We start from the raw sequence: 21,976 nt of genomic DNA, 5'->3' as shown, positions 1-21,976 counted from the left end.
GTGATTCTCCTGCCTCAGCCTTCTGAGTAGCTGGGACTACACATGCGTGCCACCACACCCAGCTAATTTTTGTATTTTTAGTAGAGATGGGGTTTCACCATGTTGGCCAGGATGGTCTCGATCTCTTGACCTTGTGATCTGCCCACCTCGGCCTCCCAAGGTGCTGGGATTACAGGCATGAGCCACTGTGCCTGGCCTATTATTTATTATTATTATTTTTTGAAACAGAGTCTCACTCTGTTGCCCAGGCTGGAGTACAGTGGCATGATCTTGGCTCACTGCAATCTCTGCCTCCCAGGTTTAAGTAATTCTCCTGCTTCAGCCTCCCGAGTAGCTGGGACTACAGGTGCACACCACCACACCTGGCTAATTTTTTGTATTTTTAGTAGAGATGAGGTTTTGCCATGTTGGCCAGGCAAGTCTCGACCTCCTGACCTCAGGTGATCCGCCTGCCTCAGCCTCCCAAAGTGCTGGCATTACAGGCATGAGCCACCATAAACTTCAAATTATTAAGGACTCTGGGCATTGCTAATTTAGGGAGTATCATTATATGTTTATTTATGTATGGGTATATTACATCATGCTTGTTACTATAAACCACTTGTTGAGTGAGGCTTGTCAGCTGGAAACTACAAACAGCCAGGGTGTTTTCTGAGTGTTTGCTTAGTCTGGTCCAATATGTTGTTGATAGGTATAAGTGTATAAATCTTTGAACCATAAAGTTGAACATCTTAAGTACTAGTTCTGATCAGTGATGAGTCATCTAAAGATGTTGCCTCAGAGTTTTCTTACCTTTGTGATTGGCCATTGCCATTGTATAACTGGAAATGACAGTTTCATCTTTGTTGTTGAATCACTGTCCTGAATCCCAGGATGTGGATGTGCCTTACTCCAGATTTTTTTGGTGGGCCATCAGATAGGTTTTCATACCTTGATCACTTCTATGATATTCAGCTTTTAAAATTATAATTATGAGGTTACAGTCGCTTGTGCCTGTAATCCCAGCAACTCAGGAGGCTGAGGTGGGAGGAACGCTTCAGTCTATGCAGTCGAGACTGCAGTGAGCTATGATCGCACCAATGTACTTCACCCTGGGCGACAGAGAGAGACCCCTTCTTTTAAATAAAATAAGATGATTAGAATTTAAACCATTTTAATTCTTAAAAGCTTTTTGAAATATTAATAGAAAGCTTAATGAAATTCATTAATTTTTGCATATCCAGATGATACTCAGTACTTTCAAAATAAGAATTATCTAAAACTAATTGATTGAAGTATCTTGTATTTTAAAAGTAAGTTTAAAAGTAAGTTAATAAAGGCTGGGCATAGTGGCTCATGCCTGTAATCCCAGCACTTTGGGAGGCCAAGGCCAGCAGTTCACTTGAGGTGAGGAGTTTGAGACCCGCCTGGCCAACTTGGTGAAACCCCGTCACTACTAAAAATACAAAAATTAGCTGGGCATGGTGCCGGGTGCCTGGAATCCCAGCTACTCAGGAGGTTGAGGCAAATCACTTGAACCCTGGAGGCGGAGGTTACAGTGAGCCGAGATCGTGCCACTGCACTCCAGCCTAGGTGACAGAGTGAGACTCCGCTTCAAAAAAACAAAACAAAACAAAACAAAAAAAGTAAGTTAACAATACAAAGTTGTATAAAACATCCCAAAGGCCTTACAAAAATATTAGCTTTTAAGTTAAAGAGTATAATTACTAGAAAAAGGAGATGATTATCACGATGATAAAGGTAGCAATTATGTATATTTTGAGGGTCAACATGTGCCAGACATTGAGCTAAGGTGCCATGCTTATATTATGTCACTTATCTTCAGAACCACTCTACAGGTTGTTGCTTTTATTCCCACTTTCAGGTAGGAGTTTTAGGGAAACTGATTGTCTTGGTCATGGTAACCTGGAAGAAGAGCCTGTATCCAAACCCAACTCTTCCTGGCTCCTGAGCCTACACTTCATCTTATAAGCATATCTTTATTTTATCTTGCTTCCTGGGTGACCAAACTATGCTATACACACAGAGTGATAATTTACTTCTCCCGTTTGAATTTTGCTAATGTGTGAGGTGGAATTTTAATTATTCTGAGTTTGGTTCAAGGGAATGAGCTTATAAGATTTGAAAGATTTAGAAAAATATGATAATTGCTTTATAACTGTTATCATGTACTAAAAATTTCTCAATTTGAAGGAACAAAATTTTATTAACACTTTGTTAAGATTAAAATCCCACAAGGATTGTAGAAATATCTAGGTAGGATCTCATTTTATTTATTTATTTATTTTCCCAAGATAGAGCCTTGCTCTGTCACCCAGGCTGGAGTGCAGTGGCGTGATCTCGGCTCACTGCAACCTCCACCTCCCGGGTTCAAGCAATTTTCCTGCCTCAGCCCCTTGAGTGGCTGGGATTACAGGCGCCTGCCACCACACCCGGCTAATTTTTGTATTATTTTAGTAGAGGCGGTGTTTCACCATGTTGGCCAGGCCAGTCTCGAACTCCTGACCTTGTGATCTGCCCACCTCGGCCTCCCAAAGTGTTAGGATTACAGGCATGAGTCACGGCGCCCCGCCGGGATCTCCTTTATACAGTAAATTAATGAAAAAAAAAATCCCATTTATCCAGTTTCATTAGGAGGTGAGGTATTCCATGAATGAAATTTCCTGTAGGATGAAGACTCAATGGCCAAGACTATTTTTATGTTAATTATTTTGAGGGAAGTTTTTTAAAAATGTATTTACTTGCCAGTGCTGTCCAAAACACTGGAATTCTGAACCTAATTTAACAGTTCAGTGATGATTCGGTTCATTTTGCATTTGGCTACTTTTAGTTTAGTTTCTCTTCATCTCTTAGTTTCTTTTGCTGGTCCTACTGTCACTCTGCCTATCTTGTGTGTCCCACTTCCCCTCCACAGAACCACCAACAGACCAAAAACACATTTTTCGTACTTTATTGCTTCCTCACCTCTTCAGGTTAGGAGAACAGTGAGTCTGTGGAGAATTCCATGTTATAAAAGAGTCAACTGATTTTGAGCAAGGGTCTCTTCTAGTAATAAAAATCCTTGGATTTAGCAAGAGCTGTTTTGGGGGAGCCTTGGGGACCATTTTTGCCTTTTCTTTTGAGGATTAAAATTGTTGAATGACTGATTTTTAAGGTAAATAAGATGTGATGAGTATAACAACAATTATCTTAAATAATTGGTTTGTATTATTTTTAAATTCAAGGGTGGATATTTCAGTGTGAATCTGAATGAAGAGATTTTGAGAAGAGGCCTTGGCAAAACTGTTCTTGTTAAAGGGCTTAAATATGATTCTAAAATCTATTGGACAGTTCACAGAAACTTACTTAAAGCCGAATTAACAGCCTTAAAAAAAGGAGAAGGAATATGGAAGGAAGACTCTGAAAAAGAAAGTTATTTGGAAAAATTCAAAGATTCTTGGAGAGAAATATGGAAAAAGGACAGTTTTTTAAAAACAACAGGATCAGATTTCAACTTGAAAAAAGAAAGTTATTATGACAAACTTAAAAGGACTTATGAAATATGGAAAGACAACATGAACAATTACTCCTTAATACTGAAGTTCAGAGAACTTATAAGTCGCATACACTTTCGTAGAAAAGGGTGAAATGGTCAAGAGATCTAGAGGTAACTTTCTCCAAAGAGTAAAATATGTAAATATATGGACGTTTTTCATTGACTCAAAATGGAAGTTTTGCCAAATGATCAAAGTGTTAGTCTAATGGTATTTAAATATTAAAAAGAGATGATTATTATAAGTATAATGTCAATTAATTTAAACAAATTATAATTAATGTAATATGATTTGAGGAAAGATGAAACACTTTATGAGAATTTACCAGGCTGAATGATTTACATATATAGTGCTAATGTGTGAAGAGAAAGTTTAACTCTTCACCACTATGTTGTTTTTAGTTATTTTGAGCAGCCATATTGAATTTTTTGTTTGTTTGTTTTGAGAAGCCGTTTTGCTCTTGTTGCCCAGGCCAGAGTGCAATGGCGTGATCTTGGCTCACTGCAACCTCCTGCTTCCCAGGTTCAAGCGATTCTCCTGCCCCAGCCTCCCGAGTAGCTGGGATTACAGGCATGCACCACCACGCCCGGCTAATTTTGTATTTTTAGTGGAGACGGGGTTTCTCCGTGTTGGTCTCGAATTCTTGATGACTTCAGATGATCTACCCACCTTGGCATCCCCAAGTGCTTGGGATTACAGGTGTGAGCTACCAAGCCCGGCTTTTTTTGTTTTGACACGGAGTTTTGCTCTTGTCACCCAGGCTGGAGTGCAGTGGCGTGATCTTGGCCCACTGCAACCTCTGCCTCCTGGGTTCAAGTGATTCTCCTGCCTGAGCCTCCCAAGTACCTGGGATTACAGGAGCTCCCATCAAGCCTGGCTAAGTTTTGTATTGCCATATTGAATTTTTGTTTAGAAAAGATATGTGTTTATGTTTCCAGTTTTATTACCTTTCACTATTTATAATAAAGGAATTCTTTATGCTTTATGTCCAAAGTAGCTTTTTTCTCCTAACTGCTTTCTAATTGCTTGTGAATTTGGGGGCAGGGTCTCTTAGACCATTCCTTGTAATAAAGAATGGCTAATTTCTACCTGTTGTTAGGTGAGGGGCTAATCCAGAGGACAAAAACAATGTACTAGCTGGCTATGGTGGCTCAAGTCTGTAATCCCAGCACTTTGGGAGGCTGAGGCGGGTGGATCACTTGAAGTCAGGAGTTCGAGACCAATGACCAGCCTGGCCAACATGGTGAAACCCCGTCTCTACCAAAAATACAAAATTAACCAGATGTGGTGGCTCACACTTGTAATCCCAGCTACTTGGGAGGCTGAGGCAGGAGAATCGCTTCAACCTGGGAGGTGGAGGTTGCAGTGAGCCAAGATCACGCCACTGCACTCCTGCCTGGGTGACAGAGTGAGTCTCTGTCTCAAAAACAAACAAACAAAAAAAACAATGTACTGAGGATGGAAGCACAGAGGATAGAAAAAACTGAGATGCCTGGCATTGTTGAGCCCTTGAAGTAGCCAGTGCTTGAACTGCCCTGCTTCCCAATTTCTTGTTATTTGAGATAGCAATTAAAAAAAAAATTTAAAGCTAATTTAAATTGGCTCTAGGATTTGACACACACAAACTTGCTGATAAAATCATCTTGACAGTGTAAGCTTCTTTCGCCAGGCCAGCAATAATCCACTTACATCCACAAAGTCTGTACAAGTTTTTTTTTAATGGTTTATGATACTGAGAAAAGTCAGACTTACCATCTAGTCCAGATAGTTGACTCCCGTTAGAGTCAAGAGCACAGAATGAGAAGTCTGCTGCTGCCTGACTCCTTTTTTTTTTTTTTTTTTTTTTTTTTTTTTGAGATGGAGTCTTGCCCTGTCGCCAGGCTGGAGTACAGGGTCGCAATCTTGGCTCACTGCAACCTCTCCCTTCCCAGATTCAAGCAATTCTCCTGCCTCAGCCTCCCGAGTAGCTGGGACTACAGGCACATGCCACCATGCCCAGCTAATTTTTGTATTTTTAGTAGAGACGAGGTTTCACCATGTTGGCCAGGATGGTCTCCATACTCTTGACCTCGTGATCCGCCTGCCTCGGCCTCCCAAAATGCTGCGATTACAGGCATGAGCAACTGCGCCTGGCCCTGACTCCTTCTTAGAACATAAGAAAATGGATTCTGCAACCTTTAGAAATTAAACATTCGTTTTCAGTGAGGTCCCAAGTATTCCAAAGATTTTGTGTGTGAATATGGTTTTATTTCATTACCTTTCTTTGGGATAGGATAGGAAGTCACATCCTAGTTTTTATTTCCTGGTTTCTATGCCTCATTAACTTTTTGTTTTAAGGGGATGTTTTATTTTTATTTACAAGAAAGTTAACGGAGTATACTTAAACTAGTTTTGTGGCAAGCTCTTGAGCCTTTTTCTTTTCCAACTTGGCATTGTGAATTACAGAATTTGGGCCTAAGTAATTGTCTTCCAGTGTGTCAGATCTTATCATAGTTATCACTGTAGTTAGTTCTGATGGCCTCTACCAGCTCAGCCAGCATACCACTATCTTTCCAGTTAAGCCGTATAAAAGTGAGACTGATGTAGGTCATCCTGTGACTTCATCTAACCTTTCCCTTGATGATGTAGTAGGGAGCCCTGATTTTATGGACAAGGTGAGCAATAAGAAATGCAGGTCAAGGGGTCTCCTCTCATGCCAGTCACCATTGCTGACTATTCTTGTGCTCCACTTAGATGGTGGCACTATTAACACCTATGTGAAGGTCATATGGTTCTTGGGTGGAGAATTTCCATTGGCTGGCAGCTTTTTTTCTGGGCTGGCATTCACTTTTTCAGCTTGTCTCTGGTTAGTATTGTAGACCAGCTTGTTGGATAACCCAAGGGCAAGCTGAACCGGGTAATTTTAGAAAAGCTAGGTCTTTGTCACTGGGACGGTTATAACAGGGCCATCTGAAAAAGTAAAACGTCCCTGTTAGGCTGGATATCAGACCAAAGCCCATGCTCTTTGCCTTTCTTAAAAAGAGGATTTACTACTTCTTGGTCTTATTGGGGCTCAGAACATGACACCCCAAAATATGGCACCTTGGCATACTGAGTATTTTAAGTTGAAGGAAATTGAGAACACAGCAGAAGCAGGAAAGTCACTCTCTGACCTTCTGCCACCTTTCTTTCCTGCAGCTGGCCATAAAAGAATTCTCTGACCTGCCTCTCTTGAAAGTAGATCAAAAGACTGTCATTTCACAGGGAGCCTACTCTATCCCCAGAGGCCAAGAAGAATCTGAACAAATAGGCCTTGCTCCCCCAACTTTATTTATTTATGTATTTTTATCTTTGAGATGGGGTCTTGCTCTGTCACCCAGGCTGGAGTGCAATGGCGCGATCCTGGTTCACTGCAACCTCTGCCTCCTGGGTTCAAGCGATTCTCCTGCTTCAGCCTCCCAAATAGCTGGGATTACAGGCATGTGCCACCACGCCTGGCTAATTTTTGTATTTTTAGTAGAGACAGGGTTTTGCCATGTTGGCCAGGCTGGTCTCGAACTCCTGACCTCAGGTGATCTGCCTGCCTCTGCCTCCCAAAGTGCTGGGATTACAGGTGTGAGCCACCGTGCCCGGCCAGCTTCCCCAAGTTTAATACCATTAGGTCATACCCATTTGTCCTCTGCATGATCGTCCATAAATATACATAGTTTTCCCTGGGTTTTTGAGTCTTCGTTTCTGATGGCTCTTGTGTCATGTAAAATTTATATTAAATAAATTTTTTATAGGTTTTTCTCTTGTTAATCTGTCTTTTATGAGGGATGTCAGTCATGAACCTTGCAATGAGTGAGGAAAATACATTACAATTTTCCCCTACAATCTTGTCTTTAAAACAACAGGGTCCATGGCCACTTTGTTTTCCTTTTGGCCTTCTTTTCTTTTGGTACCTTGGGTATCTAGACTTTCTTGCTTTTAAAGTATGTTTCTATCAAATGAATTTAGTTCTTTATTTCTAAAGGATTGGATTTTTTGGTCCTTTTCAGTCTCTTTTTAATTTATGTTTTCTTTTTTGGGGTTTTTCATTTTCCATTCATACTTTTTTATTTTTTTTCTTGAGGTGGAGTCTCAGTCTGTCACCCAGGCAGGAGTGCAGTGGCATGATCTCGGCTCACTGCAACCTCCACCTCCCGGGTTCAAGTGTTTCTCCTGCCTCAACCTCCTGAGCAGCTGGGATTACAGGTGCGTGCCACCACACCTGGCTAATTTTTTAATTTTTAGTAGAGATGGGTTTTTACCATGTTGGCCAGGCTGGTCTTGAACTCCTAACCTCAGGCGATCTGCCCACCTCAGCCTCCCAAAATGCTGGGGATTACAGGCGTGAGCCACTGCGCCTGGCCGGAAACATATGTACTCTTACACTAAGTGATGGGAATGTCGGCTCTTATCCAGGCACTTCCTCTCTCTTGCCTCACTTCTTAAATGATGCCTCTTTCTTCTTGTCTCAGGAAAATGAAGTGCTGGCAGGTCCAGTAGCTTAGCAAATTTCAGGAGAGACAATCATGATTTCCCAGGATAGTGGGATATGTAATGCCCTCAGCCTTGTAAAAACAGAAGGGAAGTGTTCATGTCAAATCTCCTCCCCCATTTGAACAGGAAAGGGAAGGGATGGTTGCTGCTCTGTAGACTCTAACTTTTCCACTCCTCCTTACTCCCAGGCGTCTTCTCATAGCTGGTACTTGTGAAACCTAAATCAGCTTGACTTTTCCCACCACTGGGAAATCTGGGGATTCTGCTGCCTGAAATACTGTCTTCTTAAAACTTGGCTCAAAGGAAAATTAAAGCCATGGATCCCAACAGTGCTGCTGTTATGCCTGCTATATCTGGTAACTCCTAGAGTCTAGTAGAGATCCTAGTTAGTACCTCACACCAACCTAGTACACTTGCAAACCTGCTTTTAGAGAATTAACTGTGCCGGGCATAGTGGCTCATGCCTGTAATCCCAGCACTTTGGGAGGCTGAGGCAGGCAGATCATTTGAGGTTAGGAGTTCGAGACCAGCCTTGCCAACATGGTAAAACCCTGTCTCTAATAAAAATACAAAAATTAGCCAGGCGTGGTAGCAGGTGCCTGTAGTCCCAGCTACTTGGGAGACTGAGGCAGAGAACTGCTTGAACCTGGGAGACGGAGGTTGCAATGAGCCGAGATTGTGCCATTGCACTCCAGCCTGGGCGACAGAGCAAGATTCCATCTCAAAAAAAAGGAAAAAAGAATTAACTGCACCTGAGGCAGGCAGATAATGTTATGCAAGAGTTTTATCCTCTTCTGAATTGCTCCAGCATCATTTGGCTCCTCAACAATGTAAGGACTGCATCTTTGAGCTATAAGACCCTCCCTTGGGTAATTAAACTCTATGTGCTGTCAAGGGGCATGTTGTTGACACAGTTTGTCCCAAATCCAGTGGTTATATGTGCTGGCTACCATTTGTTAAAGTAGGCAGATAGCCAGAAATGAGCAAGGAAAGGAGCTCCTCTGAGAAAAGAAGTCCTGGAGAAGCTGCCCACTAATAATCAGCACTGCCCACTCACAGTCAGCAAAAACAAAACAAAAACAACAACAAAAAAAACCCAGTGGCTACACTGGCTACTTCCGGCCTTATGGTTGGTCTCCTCCATTCCTAAAGGGTACGTATAAGGCCCAAGCCAGAGATAATCATGGTAGAAACTTTCCCTGGTAATGAGCACGTGCACTCCTCCAAAAACTCACCCTAGAGTAGCCTTTTGCTCATTATAATAGTAAAAAACACACCCCTGGGTGGAGATTTTAAATGCTAATGAGACATGCGACATGTGTACTAGCATGTGCAACAACAGAGCGTGCATGCCCAAACAGACCTCCTGAAACATGCTTGCGAGTAACATTCCCCTCACGCCCCTTTGTGAATAATCATGTAAGATTCTCATAAAGAGAATCCTCCAGCACTAGCTGCTGCTGGCCTTGTTGTTGTTGTTGTTGTTGTTTTTTGAGATAGAGTCTTGCTCTGTCACTCAGGCTGGAGTGCAGTGGCACGATCTTAGTTCCCTACAAACTCTGCCTACTGAGTTCAAGTGATTCTCCTGCGTCAGCCTCCCGAGTAGCTGGGACCACAGGCACGTACCACCACACCCAGCGACACTTTGGTATTTTTAGTAGAAGCAGGGTTTCACCATGTTGGCCAGGCTGGTCTTGAACTACTGACCTCAAGTGATCCACCTGCCTCGGCCTCCCAAAGTGCTGGGATTACAGGTGTAAACCACCGCACCTGGCCTGCTGCTGGCTTCTTATTTCAGCATGTACTGTCTCTACTTAAACATTACTACTACTGTTTTTCCAGCTGGAGCAACCTAGAGCTGTTTTTCACTCCTTTCTAGGAATGTACTTTATCTTCCTTCAATAAACTCTGCTACTTAACCCTTGCTATGCGTCTCTTGGCTGAATTATTTCTTGCAAGTTAGACTAGAACTGAGGATTCCCACACTTCCTGGTAACACATTGACATAAAGAGACTACGTGGTTCAAGAAGCCAAGAAACAGCAGTGTTCCAGACGTTCAGGGCACCAACAGAAACAGTATTGCTTAGCCACCATTAAAAGAGATGACAGGGCTAGGCGTAGTGGTCATGCCTGTAATCCCAGCACTTTGGGAGACGGAGGTGGGCAGATCACTTGAGGTCAGGAGTTCGAGACCAGCCTGGCCAACATGATGAAACCCCGTATCTACTAAAAATAAAACAATTAGCTGGGCGTGGTGGCGGGCACCTGTAGTCCCAGCTACTCCAGAGGCTGACGCAGGAGAACTGCTTGAATTCAGGAGGCGGAGGTTGCAGCGAGCTGAGATTGCGCCACTGCACTCCAGCCTGGGTGACAGAAGGAGACTCCTTCTCAAAAAAAAAAAAAAAAAAAGGAAGAAAAGAAAAGTAAAAAGAAATGACAGCTATACTAAGGGTGTACTGGCTACACTGCTGGGACAGTTGAGGAGGAGCTGGTTTCCTAGGAGATGGTTTCTTCATGATGTGGAGTTTCTCTAAAGTCACTACCAAGGCAGCTATTTTTCTTTTTTTTGTTTGTTTCTTTTTCTTTTTTTTGAGACAGAGTTTCACTCTTGTTGCCCTGGCTGGAGTGCAATGGCACGATCTCAGCTCACCTCAACCTCCGCCTCCCAAGTTCAAGCGATTCTCCTGCCTCAGCCTCCTGAGTAGCTGCGATTACAGGCATGTGCCACCACGCCTGGCTAATTTTGTATTTTTAGTAGAGACGGGGTTTCTCCATCTTGGTCAGGCTGGTCTCTAACTCCCAACTTCAGGTGATCCACCCGCCTCGGCTTCCCAAAGTCCTGGGATTACACGCATGAACCACCGCACCCGGCCACCGAGGCAGCTATTTCTATGAAGGCAAATCACAGGGAGAAAGTAATACAAATTTATTAATATGAAAAGGCTGAAGAAAATTTAAAAACTCAAGATTAAAATTAAAATGGTTAAGGCCAGGCGTGGTGGCTCATGCCTGTAATCCTAGCACTTTGGGAGGTCAAAGTGGGTGGATCACCTGAGGTCAGGAGTTTGAGACCAGCCTGGCCAATATGGTGAAATTCTGTCTCTACTAAAAATATAAAAATTAGCCGGGTGTGGTAGCGGGCACCTGTAATCCCAGCTACTTGGGAGGCTAAGGCGGGAGAATCGCTTGAAATGGGGAGGTGGAGGTTGCAGTGAGCCGAAATCGTGCCACTGCACTCCAGCCTGGGTGAAAGAGTGAGACTCTGTCTAAAAACAACCAACCAAAACAAACAAAAATTTAAAATGGGTTAAGAACAAGGCTGGGCGAGGTGATTCACAGCTGTAATCCCAGCACTCTGGGAGGCTGAGGCAAGCGGATCACCTAAGGTCAGGAGTTCGAGACCAGCCTGGCCAACATGACGAAACCGTCTCTACTAAAAATACAAAAATTACCCAGGCATGGTGGCGGGCGCCTGTAATCCCAGTTACTTGCAAGGCTGAGACAGGAGAATTGCTTGAACCCAGGAGGCGTAGGTTGCAGTGAGCCAAGATTGTTGCATCACTGCACTGCAGCCTGGGCGACAGAGCGAGACTTTGTCTCAAAAAAAAAAAAAAAGGTTAAGAACAGAAATTTAACAGTAAAATAGTAAAAATGCTTTTTAAATGAACAAACTATATTTTCTTTTTCAAGGTGGCAATTTGAGCTCGTTCCTTTAACTTGCATTCCTCCCATTAAAATTACATCAAACTATTAAATATTAAAATTAAAAAATGATATTAATGATGGAAAATCAGGAAAGGTATCATTAATTAGCTAGATATTTTAACATTTTGCAAATTATGATGAGGTGGTATTTTACCGAGATACTGATGACTTGAGTTCATTATTATACTTCAGGAAAAAAGGTAGGCTTTATCTAGTAAGTAAGTGGGTGGGATTACCCAATTACAATCCAAAAAGCCCATCCACTTGTTTGGGATTTCTGAGAGGTATTCCCTTTTGGTCAGGTCTAGAGGTAGTTATCTGGAAGCCTTAGTTCAAATGTCAATGCATCCACTATATAATGCGAGGGAAAATAGAACGTCAGTAGTCCACAGCTCTGTCTTATCCTGCTGGAGAGGAATAATGATAGCTCCTGGTCCTAGCTGTGTGCATTTCTTGGTCATACCATCTGGGTGCCTCAGTTCTGTTCTCTGTAAGATCATCCTTACCCTCCATGGCTTCTTCAAAAATAGCCATTGGAGCAGATCCAACTTTTGAGATCTGGACACCTCTTTCTGTTGATCTGGGTTGAGAAGCCCAGGGATGGTTAAAGGGTTGAGAATCACAGGACTTTTATTCTTCCAGAGACTTAATCTTATATGGTTATGAGATTTACCAATTTACTGGGCAGGATGTAGGTCTTTGAGGATCTTTTGATCTCGCTTGGTTCTGTTCTGAGTATTACTGCTTTGCTTCTTGTTCATTTTTAATGAACACACTGGAACATTGTTTTTCCTTTTTTTTTGAGACAGGGTCTTGCTCTGTTGCCCAAGCTGGAGTACAGTGGCATGATCTAAACGCACCGCAACCTCTGCCTGCAGGGCTCAAGTGATCCTCCCACCTCAGCCTCCTGAATAGCTGAGACTACAGGTGCGCACCAGCACCACCATGTCCAGCTAACTTTTTTATGTTTTTTTGTAGACATGGGTTTCGCCATGTTGTCCAGGCTGGTCTTGAATTCCTGGGCTCAAGCGATCTGCTGGCCTTGACCTCCTAAAATGTTGGGATTACAGAGGTGAGCCAATGCACCTGACCAAACACTGTTTTTCTTTTGAGACAGAGTCTCGCTCTATCACCCAGGTTGGAGTGCAGTGGCACAATCTCAGCTCACTGCAAACTCCGCCTTCTGGATTCAAGCAATTCTCCTGCCTCAGCCTCCTGAGTAGCTGATACTACAGATGCTCGCCACCACGCCTGGCTAATTTTTTTTTGTATTTTTAGTAAAGACTGGTTTCAACATATTGGCCAGGCTGGTCTTAAACCCCTGTCCTCATGATCTACCTGCCTCAGCCTCCGATTGCGGGTGTGAGCTATTGCACCCGGCCCAAACACTGTTTTTGAATTGTAGGCTCTGCCTATTAGTGAGATGTGATATCAATTTAATGGGTTGCCACCAGCAATTAAGAAAAAGATAAAGGAACAGAACAGGATAAAATGTATCAGAGTGCATCGAACATAGCAAAGCTAAGTATTGTTTTGTTAATTTTTTGTTATAAATATATTTGAATGTATGCACTGGTTTGCAATGCAAAAATATGACATTATTAGTTACTAAAAGTCGGTACAGAAGATCTCATTTTCTAGCACACTTTTTGGAAGAAGGCTGATGATTTCTTTTCTTTCTTTTTTTTTTTTTTTTACTTTTTTAAACACAATCTCACTCTGTCACCCAGGCTGGAATGCATTGGTGCAATCTTGGCTCACTGAAACTCCGTCTCCTGGGTTCAAGCCATTCTCTTGCCTCAGCCTTCCTAGTAACTGGATCCACAGATGCACGCCACCACACCCAGCTAATTTTTAAATTTTTAATAGACACAGGGTTTCACTATGTTGGTCAGGCTGGTCTCAAACTCCTGACCTCATCCGCCCGCCTCGGGTTCCCAAAGTACTGGGATTACAGGCTTGAGCAACCACGCCTGGCCAGCCTGATGATTTCTATAACTCAAGTGAAGGCAGTGAGTAATTCAGACAGAAATTAGGTTTTTTAAAAATTCAGGCATTGGGATCATTACTTCTATTTTCTGCTTTGTTTTGGTTATCAAAACACTATTTCTGTGTAACTAGCAATGAAATTGAGTAATTAGCGCCCTCTTCTGTTCTACAACACTGTACACATATCTATTTTAGCCCTTGTTAAATTATATTATAATTATTTATTTACATGTTTCTTCTCTCTAGTCCAAGGTATAGTAGACTTTATAATTCAAACCATACTTACTGAATTTTGGATCATTTCTGCTCCTTCCACAGCAGGATTTAGCCCTGTTTCTTGCTCATATAAGCAACTGTAAATATTTGTTAAATAAATGAATGAAAGAATAAATGAATGGACCATCACAGTGCTGCCTTGTCATTTTGACCAGGACCTTTTTTTTTTTAGTCAGAATTTCCCCCATGCATTCCATCAGCCTACACCATGAAGATTAATTTGCTGAAATGATCTGAGAGAACATTTTGTAAACTTGTCAAGTTTAAAAAGGGAGACATTTATTTTGGACAAAGCAAGCCCTCTTAATATGTAGCTAGTTTAATTATGCAAATAAATGAAACAAAAACTAAATACAAATTTTAAGGTGCAGAAAAACTTTTGCTCTGTTTGTATAGAAAAATCCAACCATTTGTTTTCTGGTTAAAAATAAACAGGTGTTAGTAAGAGCGTGCACACCCCATTAGAATTCCAAATGGTAGGGAAATAGAAGAGTTTCCCTTGTGGTATAAATTGCCTCCCCGCACAATGTTCCCCATCTTTCGAAAGTTTAGAATTTGCACTGTAACTCTTTCACCAGTGTCTTTCCTCATTTTCTGTCTACAATTCAGTTTGCTTGTCTTTCTAAACTTTTGTTCAATGTCTATAAAAATGGTGCTTCAGATTCTTTTAATAATATTATTGAATTCTACAGAATTTTTAAATGATAGTATTGGAGGGGGAACCCAGTATATTCCATGAGGGAAATATGTAGCCTCAAAGTTTCAGTATTACTTCTAAGGCTGAATAAAGAAACTTCAATTAAAGGTCTGTCTTGGTGAGCAAGCTTTGACCATCTTGAAAGTTGCAGATATTGGCTCTGTGGGAGGTCTTTCTGGAAACAAAATGCACAGAGCTGAGTTGTGAATCTCTTAGGAAGGAGGAAAAGGGGCTCTCTCCTTCTCTGACACCATTGTTTCCTCCAACTACTTCATTCCCCTTCCCACTGCAAGAGAAATAAACAATCAAACAAGTTGGAGAAAAATAGAAAATGGGGAAAGTTCACTTTAATTAGCACACTTACGGCCTTTCAGAAAGTGTTCACCCTATTTTGGGAACTAAAATCTCCCGAGAAGTATAACTGAAGTTAAGAAAATATTAGTTGAATAAAATTAATTTAGGCACAGCTATGCTATTTTCCCTTCACCCAGCATTCACAGGATGAAGTATTTTGCCAAGGCAGTTAAGTGGGGAGCTATTATTTAGAATTCTGATACGTAGTCCAGGCTCATTCCTCAGTTTAACAATTTAACTCATGTTTTTTCCTTATTTGTATGGTGAAATGTGCATTTGCTTATAATATTTTTGACCTTTCCAGATAAAAGGAGAAAACAGTTATATAGGCTTTTTTTTTGAGATGGAGTTTCACTCTTGTTGCCCAGGCTGGAGTGAGATGGAGTTTCACTCTTGTTGCCCAGGCTGGAGTGCAATGGCACCATCTCGGCTCACCGCAACCTCCACCTCCTGGGTTCAAGTGATTCTCCTGCCTCAGCCTCCCGAGTAGCTGGGATTACAGGCATGTGCCACCGCACCTGGCTAATTTTTTTTTTGTATTTTTAGTAGAGACAGGGTTTCACCGTGTTAGCCAGGATGGTCTCGATCTCCTGACCTCGTGATCCGCCCGCCTTGGCCTCCCAAAGTGCTGGGATTACAGGCATGAGCCACCGCGCCCAGCTATATAGGCTCGTTATAGAAAAAATGTAAATAGCTGCCATTTAAAAATAAATCCTTAAAAAAGAGTTATAGTCGGTTGGTAAGAAATGAAGAATCAGAGTTTAGCCTTAAAAAGTTATTTTCCAGCAGAACACCTGTAGTTTCAGCTACTCAGGAAGCTGAGGCAGGAGGATTCCTTGAGCCTAGCAGTTAGAGTCCAGCCTGGGCAACATAGTGAGAGCCCCGTCTCTTAAAAAACATTATTTTCAGCTGGACGCGGTAGCTCACGCCTGTGATCCCAGTACTTTGGGAGGCTGAGGTGGGTGGATCACCTGAGGTCAGGAGTTCGAGACCAGCCTGACCAACATGGTGAAACCCCATCTCTACTAAAAAACACAAAAATTAGCCAGGCATGGTGGTGCCTGTAATCCCAGCTACTCTGGAGGCTGAGGCAGGAGAATTGCCTGAGCCTGGGAGGCTGAGGTTGCAGTGAACCGAGATTGCACCACTGCACTCCAGCCTGGGCGACAGAGTAAGACTCTGTCTCAAAAAACAAACAAACAAACAAACAAAAAACCAACATTATTTTCCTCTGTATGCCAAAACATTTCCATTTGTAGACTTGTGGCTCAGGCCTGTAATCCCGGGACTTTGGGAGGCCAAGGTGAGCAGATCACCTGAGGTCAGGAGTTCACCTGGCCAACATGGTGAAACCCTATCTCTACTAAAAATACAAAATTAGCCGGGCATGGTGGCGCATGCCTGTAATCCCAGCTACTTGGGAGGCTGAGGCAGGAGAATCACTTGAACCCAGGAGGGGGAGGTTGCAGTGAGCTGAGATCACGCAATTGCACTCCAGCCTAGGCAACAAGAGCAAAACTCCGTCTCAAACACAAAATAATAAATAAATAAATATATAAACAAACAAATAAAAGTTTAAATAGGTTTCAAATATTAACAGTAAAAATAATTGACATATTTGAAAGCTTATTTTGTAGCAGGCATTTTGCTAAGTGCTTTGCATACACTGGTCTTATATAATTTACCATAAGAGGCATGCATTTCTTTCAGTAACCAGCATCGTAGTACTGCAAAAATGTGTTAGTTTATGAATTTAAGTATTTCAGAGAATCTCCATATTCCTGGATAAAGTTGCCAAAATATTAACAATTGTTGAAACACAGTGACTAATACATAGGGTTTTATTATACTATTCTACTTTTGTGTATGTATAAACACTTCCATGATAAAAAATCAAAAACACACAACAAAACAACTCTTTCAGAGATCAGCTATCCTGGTTATGTTCCTTCCTCCCCATCTCCAGCTCCTGTCAGTTGGCCCCACATGGGGACACATGCTTCTTCAGCTGTGGAGGGAAAGATTGGTAGAACTTACAGTTGGCCATTACTACTCCTCTCCCCTCAGTCTCCCATGATGGATTTAGGAAATTTCTCTTCTGATCTACTCTGTAGATTAAGTCATATACATATGAATCAGTATAAAGGTGTTTCTTTCTTTGGCAGCAGATTTAAGAGAGGGCACCCTAGGGAACATCTATTCTTTTTTTTTTTTTGAGACGGAGTCTCGCTCTGTCACCCAGGCTGGAGTGCAGTGGCGCGATCTTGGCTCATTGCAACCTCTGCCTCCCGGGTTCAAGCAATTCTCTGCCGCAGCCTCCCGAGTAGCTGGGATTACAGGTGCCTGCCACCATGCCTGGCTAATTTTTGTATTTTTAGTAGAGACGGGGTTTTACCATGTTAGCCAGGCTGGTCTCGAACTCCTGACCTCGTGATCCACCCGCCTTAGCCTCCCAGAGTGCTGGTATTACAGGTGTGAGCCATCTTGCCCAGCCCACATCTATTCTTTTTATTTGCCAGAATCTCTTCTTGCCTTCACTTTGTAGGACTAGCGACTTTCATCTTGGGAACAAATCCTCCCTGGTTCCAAGTAGTTCTGATGGGTTGCTACTTATAATACCCTGCCTTCCTGGCCATAAGGGTGTGTGTATAATCAGAGTCTGGCCACACATATACTCTACTTATTGTTGTCCACAGTAATTGACCTATGGATGGACACATGACCTAAGTCAGGTCAGTTCGAATCCTTTCCTACCATCTTATTTACAGATGGTAAAAGCAAAAAGGCCTCTCTAGCTGAGACGATTGAAACCTGGAGCTGTCTCTAGTCATGCTCTCCCCACCCCCAGCTTGTACAGAAAGCTCATATGGAATAGAAGAGAATGGGATCAAAATACTGAGAAAAGCAGAGACAGGGAAATAGTAGGAGCAAAGGTGAAAGTGTGAGAGTGACAAAAATTCCTTGCTTGGCCAAACATTAGTCATGCTTCTGAGCCTTCTCCTGGGCCCGTATGTGCGTTTTCTTGTAAAACTCAGTTTTAGAAAAGAGTTCTGCCAAGTCAGTTTAGCAAGAACCCCCACTCTCCATATCTGATCATTCTCAATATCTGATCAGATCCCTCATCCTTCACTATCGCCCAGGTCCTGTCTGATCGCCCTGGCCTGTGTTCAGCAAGAATCCAGTTAAGTCGGTTTAGCTAGAGTCCCTCATATCCCTGATGTTTCCTCTTAGTGATTTTTCATCCGGCAACCCCATCTGCTCTTTGTCTATAAATTCCCAGCTGCCTATGCTGTATTCTGCATGAGCTCCTTGCAGTAGTCCCGTGCCGATTTCGATGGTCCTGAATAAAGCCTTCCTTACCATGCTTTAACACTCATTTTTTCTTTAACAAGAGAAATGCTGATTCTGAATTGCTAGACTCCCACCCTTTCTGAAGTCCTTATCCTTGCCCCTATCTTAAAGTGGGAGTCAACACATCAGCTTTTTACTCAAGCTGTTTTGATAAGGGTTTTTTTTATTTGTACCTAAAAGCCGTGACCGATTTGTAGGGTAGGGCCATAAAGACAGGTTCTATGCTCTACTTCAGGAGTGCTATCTATATTCCAGCTAAGGCTTACCACCTAGAGCAGTGCCTGGTACATGGCAAGTACTAAAGAAATATGTGTTGAAAGAGGAATGCCTCCTCCTTGATAAGCTTTTTTGGTCAATGGTTTTCTTAACTTGGTGCATTGATTAAAATAGGGAACATTTATCTCTTTTCCTCTCTTACTCATGGATATAACTCAAGATGGTTGCTGTTTCAATTTGAATACCTTAAATAAATGGCTCTTTTTGCAACTGGAAGCACAGTTTTTGCACAGCTAGAAAAATCTTTTTCCAACACAGAAATTCCCAGTGCAGTTTTCTAAGAAACCCCCTACGATACGCAGCACAGTGGGCTCACCACAAGGCACATCAATCATTTTACTGTGTGTCAGGCACCTCTTACAGGATTTTCTGTGATCCTGGTGTCAGTGCACATTCTGTATCAAGGCAGAGATGATATGTAGAAATCTGGCAGCTATTTAGAAGGGAGGCTGGGCAGCGGTGTGCCAGTATAATTAATGAGAGTCATCGCTCAGGAAATGAGGAGGATGGGGGTTGGGAAGGATGCCTTTCACCATTCAATGGCATTTAAGAAAAATTGATGCTTTCTCAGCACTTTTAATGCTGGGAGGATGTTAAGTCAAAGAATCACAGCAAAAGATTTTTGTAACTACTGTACAGATGGATGTCCCTGTGCTTGAAGAAGCAGGGCTAATTCAACCCCAGAATTTTCAGCCAGGCGGATTTCAACCTTGTATTGAGCTACCAGCAGGAGTTCTTTATACTTGGAAAAGTGGTAAATCCTTACTAAAAGATCATAGCTTGCATGACCAAGAGATCCTCTAGAAAAGGTACTTTACTGCCATGTAGGATGTTTGTCTTACCTGCCCAAAGAAGTTTTAATGCAGATCTCATTTTCTCCAGTTCCACTTTAACCAGTGAAAGAGGAGGGTATTATTTGTTTTGTTTTTCTATTTATTCTTTGGTAACCATGGAAGAGTTTGTATAACCTAGAAAGACTGCTTATTACCCACTGTCTAATCCCTTTGTTGTTATTCCACACTGTGATTGTCACAAGCAGGAAAAATAGTTCTGTCCTGCTTCTAAAAACTTAGCAATGTAACACATTTTCTTGTTTTTAGTGATTTTCTCCGATTAATTAATTAATTGTTTTAGTGATTTTTTTCTCTGATAAATAATGTTAAAACGACTTGGAGAGAAAAGCTACATTAAAAGATTATGGATGTATAAATGTCCTAAACATTTAAGAACATGCATAATTATGATTCATACCAACTTCAGAATTATTACCTTTGGGAAGGGGTGAGGGTAACGAGTCAGGAGTTGGGGTTTAGCTGTATCTGTAATGCTTTATTTAAAAAAGAAGGGGTTGGGGGAGCAGGAGTATTACATGGTGTATGTCCTGTTTTTGGTAGGTTTGAAATATCACACAATTTAAAAATTTAAAAGTTTCCAAAATTATGGGAGTTGATTAAAACTATCAAAATAAAGAATGCATAGCAAACAAGTGCTCTTACTATGAACTTTGTGTCTGAGTTTATTTCAGCGTGTGCATCTGCATTTTTTCAGACTCAAGAAAGACAAACACCGGAGGTTAGGGGGTGAACTGCTGCTGTTGAGGGATTATCTTGGTGGTTTTTTTTTTTTTTTGGCTTTTCTATTCACCATGGAGTTTACCAGCAAAACAAAGCTCTAACAAGCTTGTTTAGAAAATACAAAGCAATTTGGAGGCAGAGGGTTAATGACTTAATTTCTTATAAATTGAGGCTTGTGTACGGGCATGCAAAAAAACAAAAACAAAAACAAGTAAATTTGGGGAGGTTTGTTTCTGTAGAGGCAAAGGACGTTACCTACATTTTTTCCAAATTGATTTCTTCCTGGTACTATTGGCAGGAAGAAATTCAAGTGGGTATTCTGGTGGCTTTTTTCTTTTTTCTGAGAGTCTAGGATTGTTTTCAGGATAAAGTTTCTTCTTGCCCATGGTGCTTTGCTGTGACATTGTAATTGCCTCTGTTGAATTGAATAATACAAATGGGTTGTTTCTATGGTATCGGCTAAGTGGGATGAAAAGGTGAAACCCTAGATCTTGCGCTGAGAGGTCACAGTGCTACCACCCTCCACACTAACTGTCTGTCAAAGCGGACAGGCAGCCAAGGCCCGAGCTCCAATCTCAGGCACTCATTTGTAACTTACTCGTTTGTAACTTCCTGGGCAAATTCATGCATGAAAAAAGAAAATGACTTTAGTTTATGTTGTCACTAAGCCCAGAAAATCCCTGCCAACCCCATGCTGCCAGCTTTCCAGGACATTCTTATTGGAGGATTATTTTAAACTGAAAGGTGAGTAAAGAGCTGCGTCCCCACTCCTTCCCAGCCAGGCTTTGAACTAACAATAGGGCAGGTTGAATGAAGGCTGATAAATGTAAATCCTGGAATCCAGAAGCCGGATCACACTGCGGCCGTCTAGGCCAGCGGCGGTTCCAGCATCCGCCTCAAGCTGGTCACTCATCCTGTCAGTGCGTTCAGTAGATTTCATCGTTTCACCAACACTTGAGTGCCTGCTCCGTGCAAGCTTTCCTCTGCCACCGCCGCCTTCTTACTCCCGGCAGGTTGCCGGCTTGAGTCAACCAGCCACTAAACGGATCTAAGTGAATAAGTGGCCTGTTAATGCCAAGGAGTAGCATTTCCAAATGAAGAGACTGGGGGTAAATAAAAGCAAAGTGTTATCATCTACAATCTCTCGATTTTAGTTGCACTTCACTCAGAGTAGATCTCTTTAATTTGCAGCATCGACAGATGCTATGTTCTTAGAAAGTTTTTTTTTTTTTTTTTTTTTTTTTTTTTTTTTTTTTTTTTTTTTTTTTTAAAGGAGGTAAGGCGGGAGTTTGAGAACACTTTTTACTTTGGTGCAAGTTGCACGCAGTTCCCATTCCCTGCGCCCTTCACCTCCAACTTTGTTTCTCCAACTCCTTTACCCCCCACCACCGAGGCCCTCCCGCTACAGCCCCCAAACTGAATATCTAGGGGTTACCCTGGGTTTGGAAACTTTTGAAACTTGCGGGGGAGTAAAAGGACTTCATTCCCAGTGCTTCTGGCCCTTGCCAAGCGGGGAGCCCCGCAGGAGAGAGTAGGCCAAGGGTTCCAGGTGCAGCCTTGGGGTTCCAGGTGCAGCCCTGGGGTTCCGTACACCCATCCCGCCCGGGCCAGAGGAGGCAGCGAGCGCTCCAGTCCGCTCTCCCCAACTCCAGTTCCTGATTTCCTCGGAAGCTGCGGGACCGAGAGGGAGGGGGCTCTTGTGTGAGCGTGAGGATTT

At 42.3% G+C, this 21,976-nt stretch overlaps 1 protein-coding gene and 1 long non-coding RNA gene across 2 annotated transcripts in view; both read left to right on the top strand.

Moving 5' to 3' along the window:
- Positions 1 to 4,518, top strand: part of C17H3orf33 (chromosome 17 C3orf33 homolog) — a 45,158-nt gene extending 40,640 nt beyond the window's left edge. The window contains exon 5 of the mRNA XM_063620304.1: positions 3,225 to 4,518. Within this exon, the coding sequence (XP_063476374.1) occupies positions 3,225 to 3,626 (402 nt within the window). The 3' untranslated portion in view covers positions 3,627 to 4,518. The remainder of the gene's footprint in view (positions 1 to 3,224) is intronic.
- An 858-nt stretch (positions 4,519 to 5,376) lies between these two features.
- On the top strand, positions 5,377 to 9,960 carry LOC134732915 (uncharacterized). Its single transcript, XR_010116472.1, has 2 exons — positions 5,377 to 7,748; positions 8,225 to 9,960. It is a non-coding gene; the product is annotated as an uncharacterized lncRNA (long non-coding RNA).
- The last annotated feature ends 12,016 nt before the right edge of the window (positions 9,961 to 21,976 follow it).

Source organism: Symphalangus syndactylus, chromosome 17, assembly GCF_028878055.3.
Source record: "Symphalangus syndactylus isolate Jambi chromosome 17, NHGRI_mSymSyn1-v2.1_pri, whole genome shotgun sequence".
Classification (NCBI taxonomy): Eukaryota; Metazoa; Chordata; class Mammalia; order Primates; family Hylobatidae; genus Symphalangus; species Symphalangus syndactylus.
This window is presented reverse-complemented; position numbering and strand designations above follow the sequence as displayed.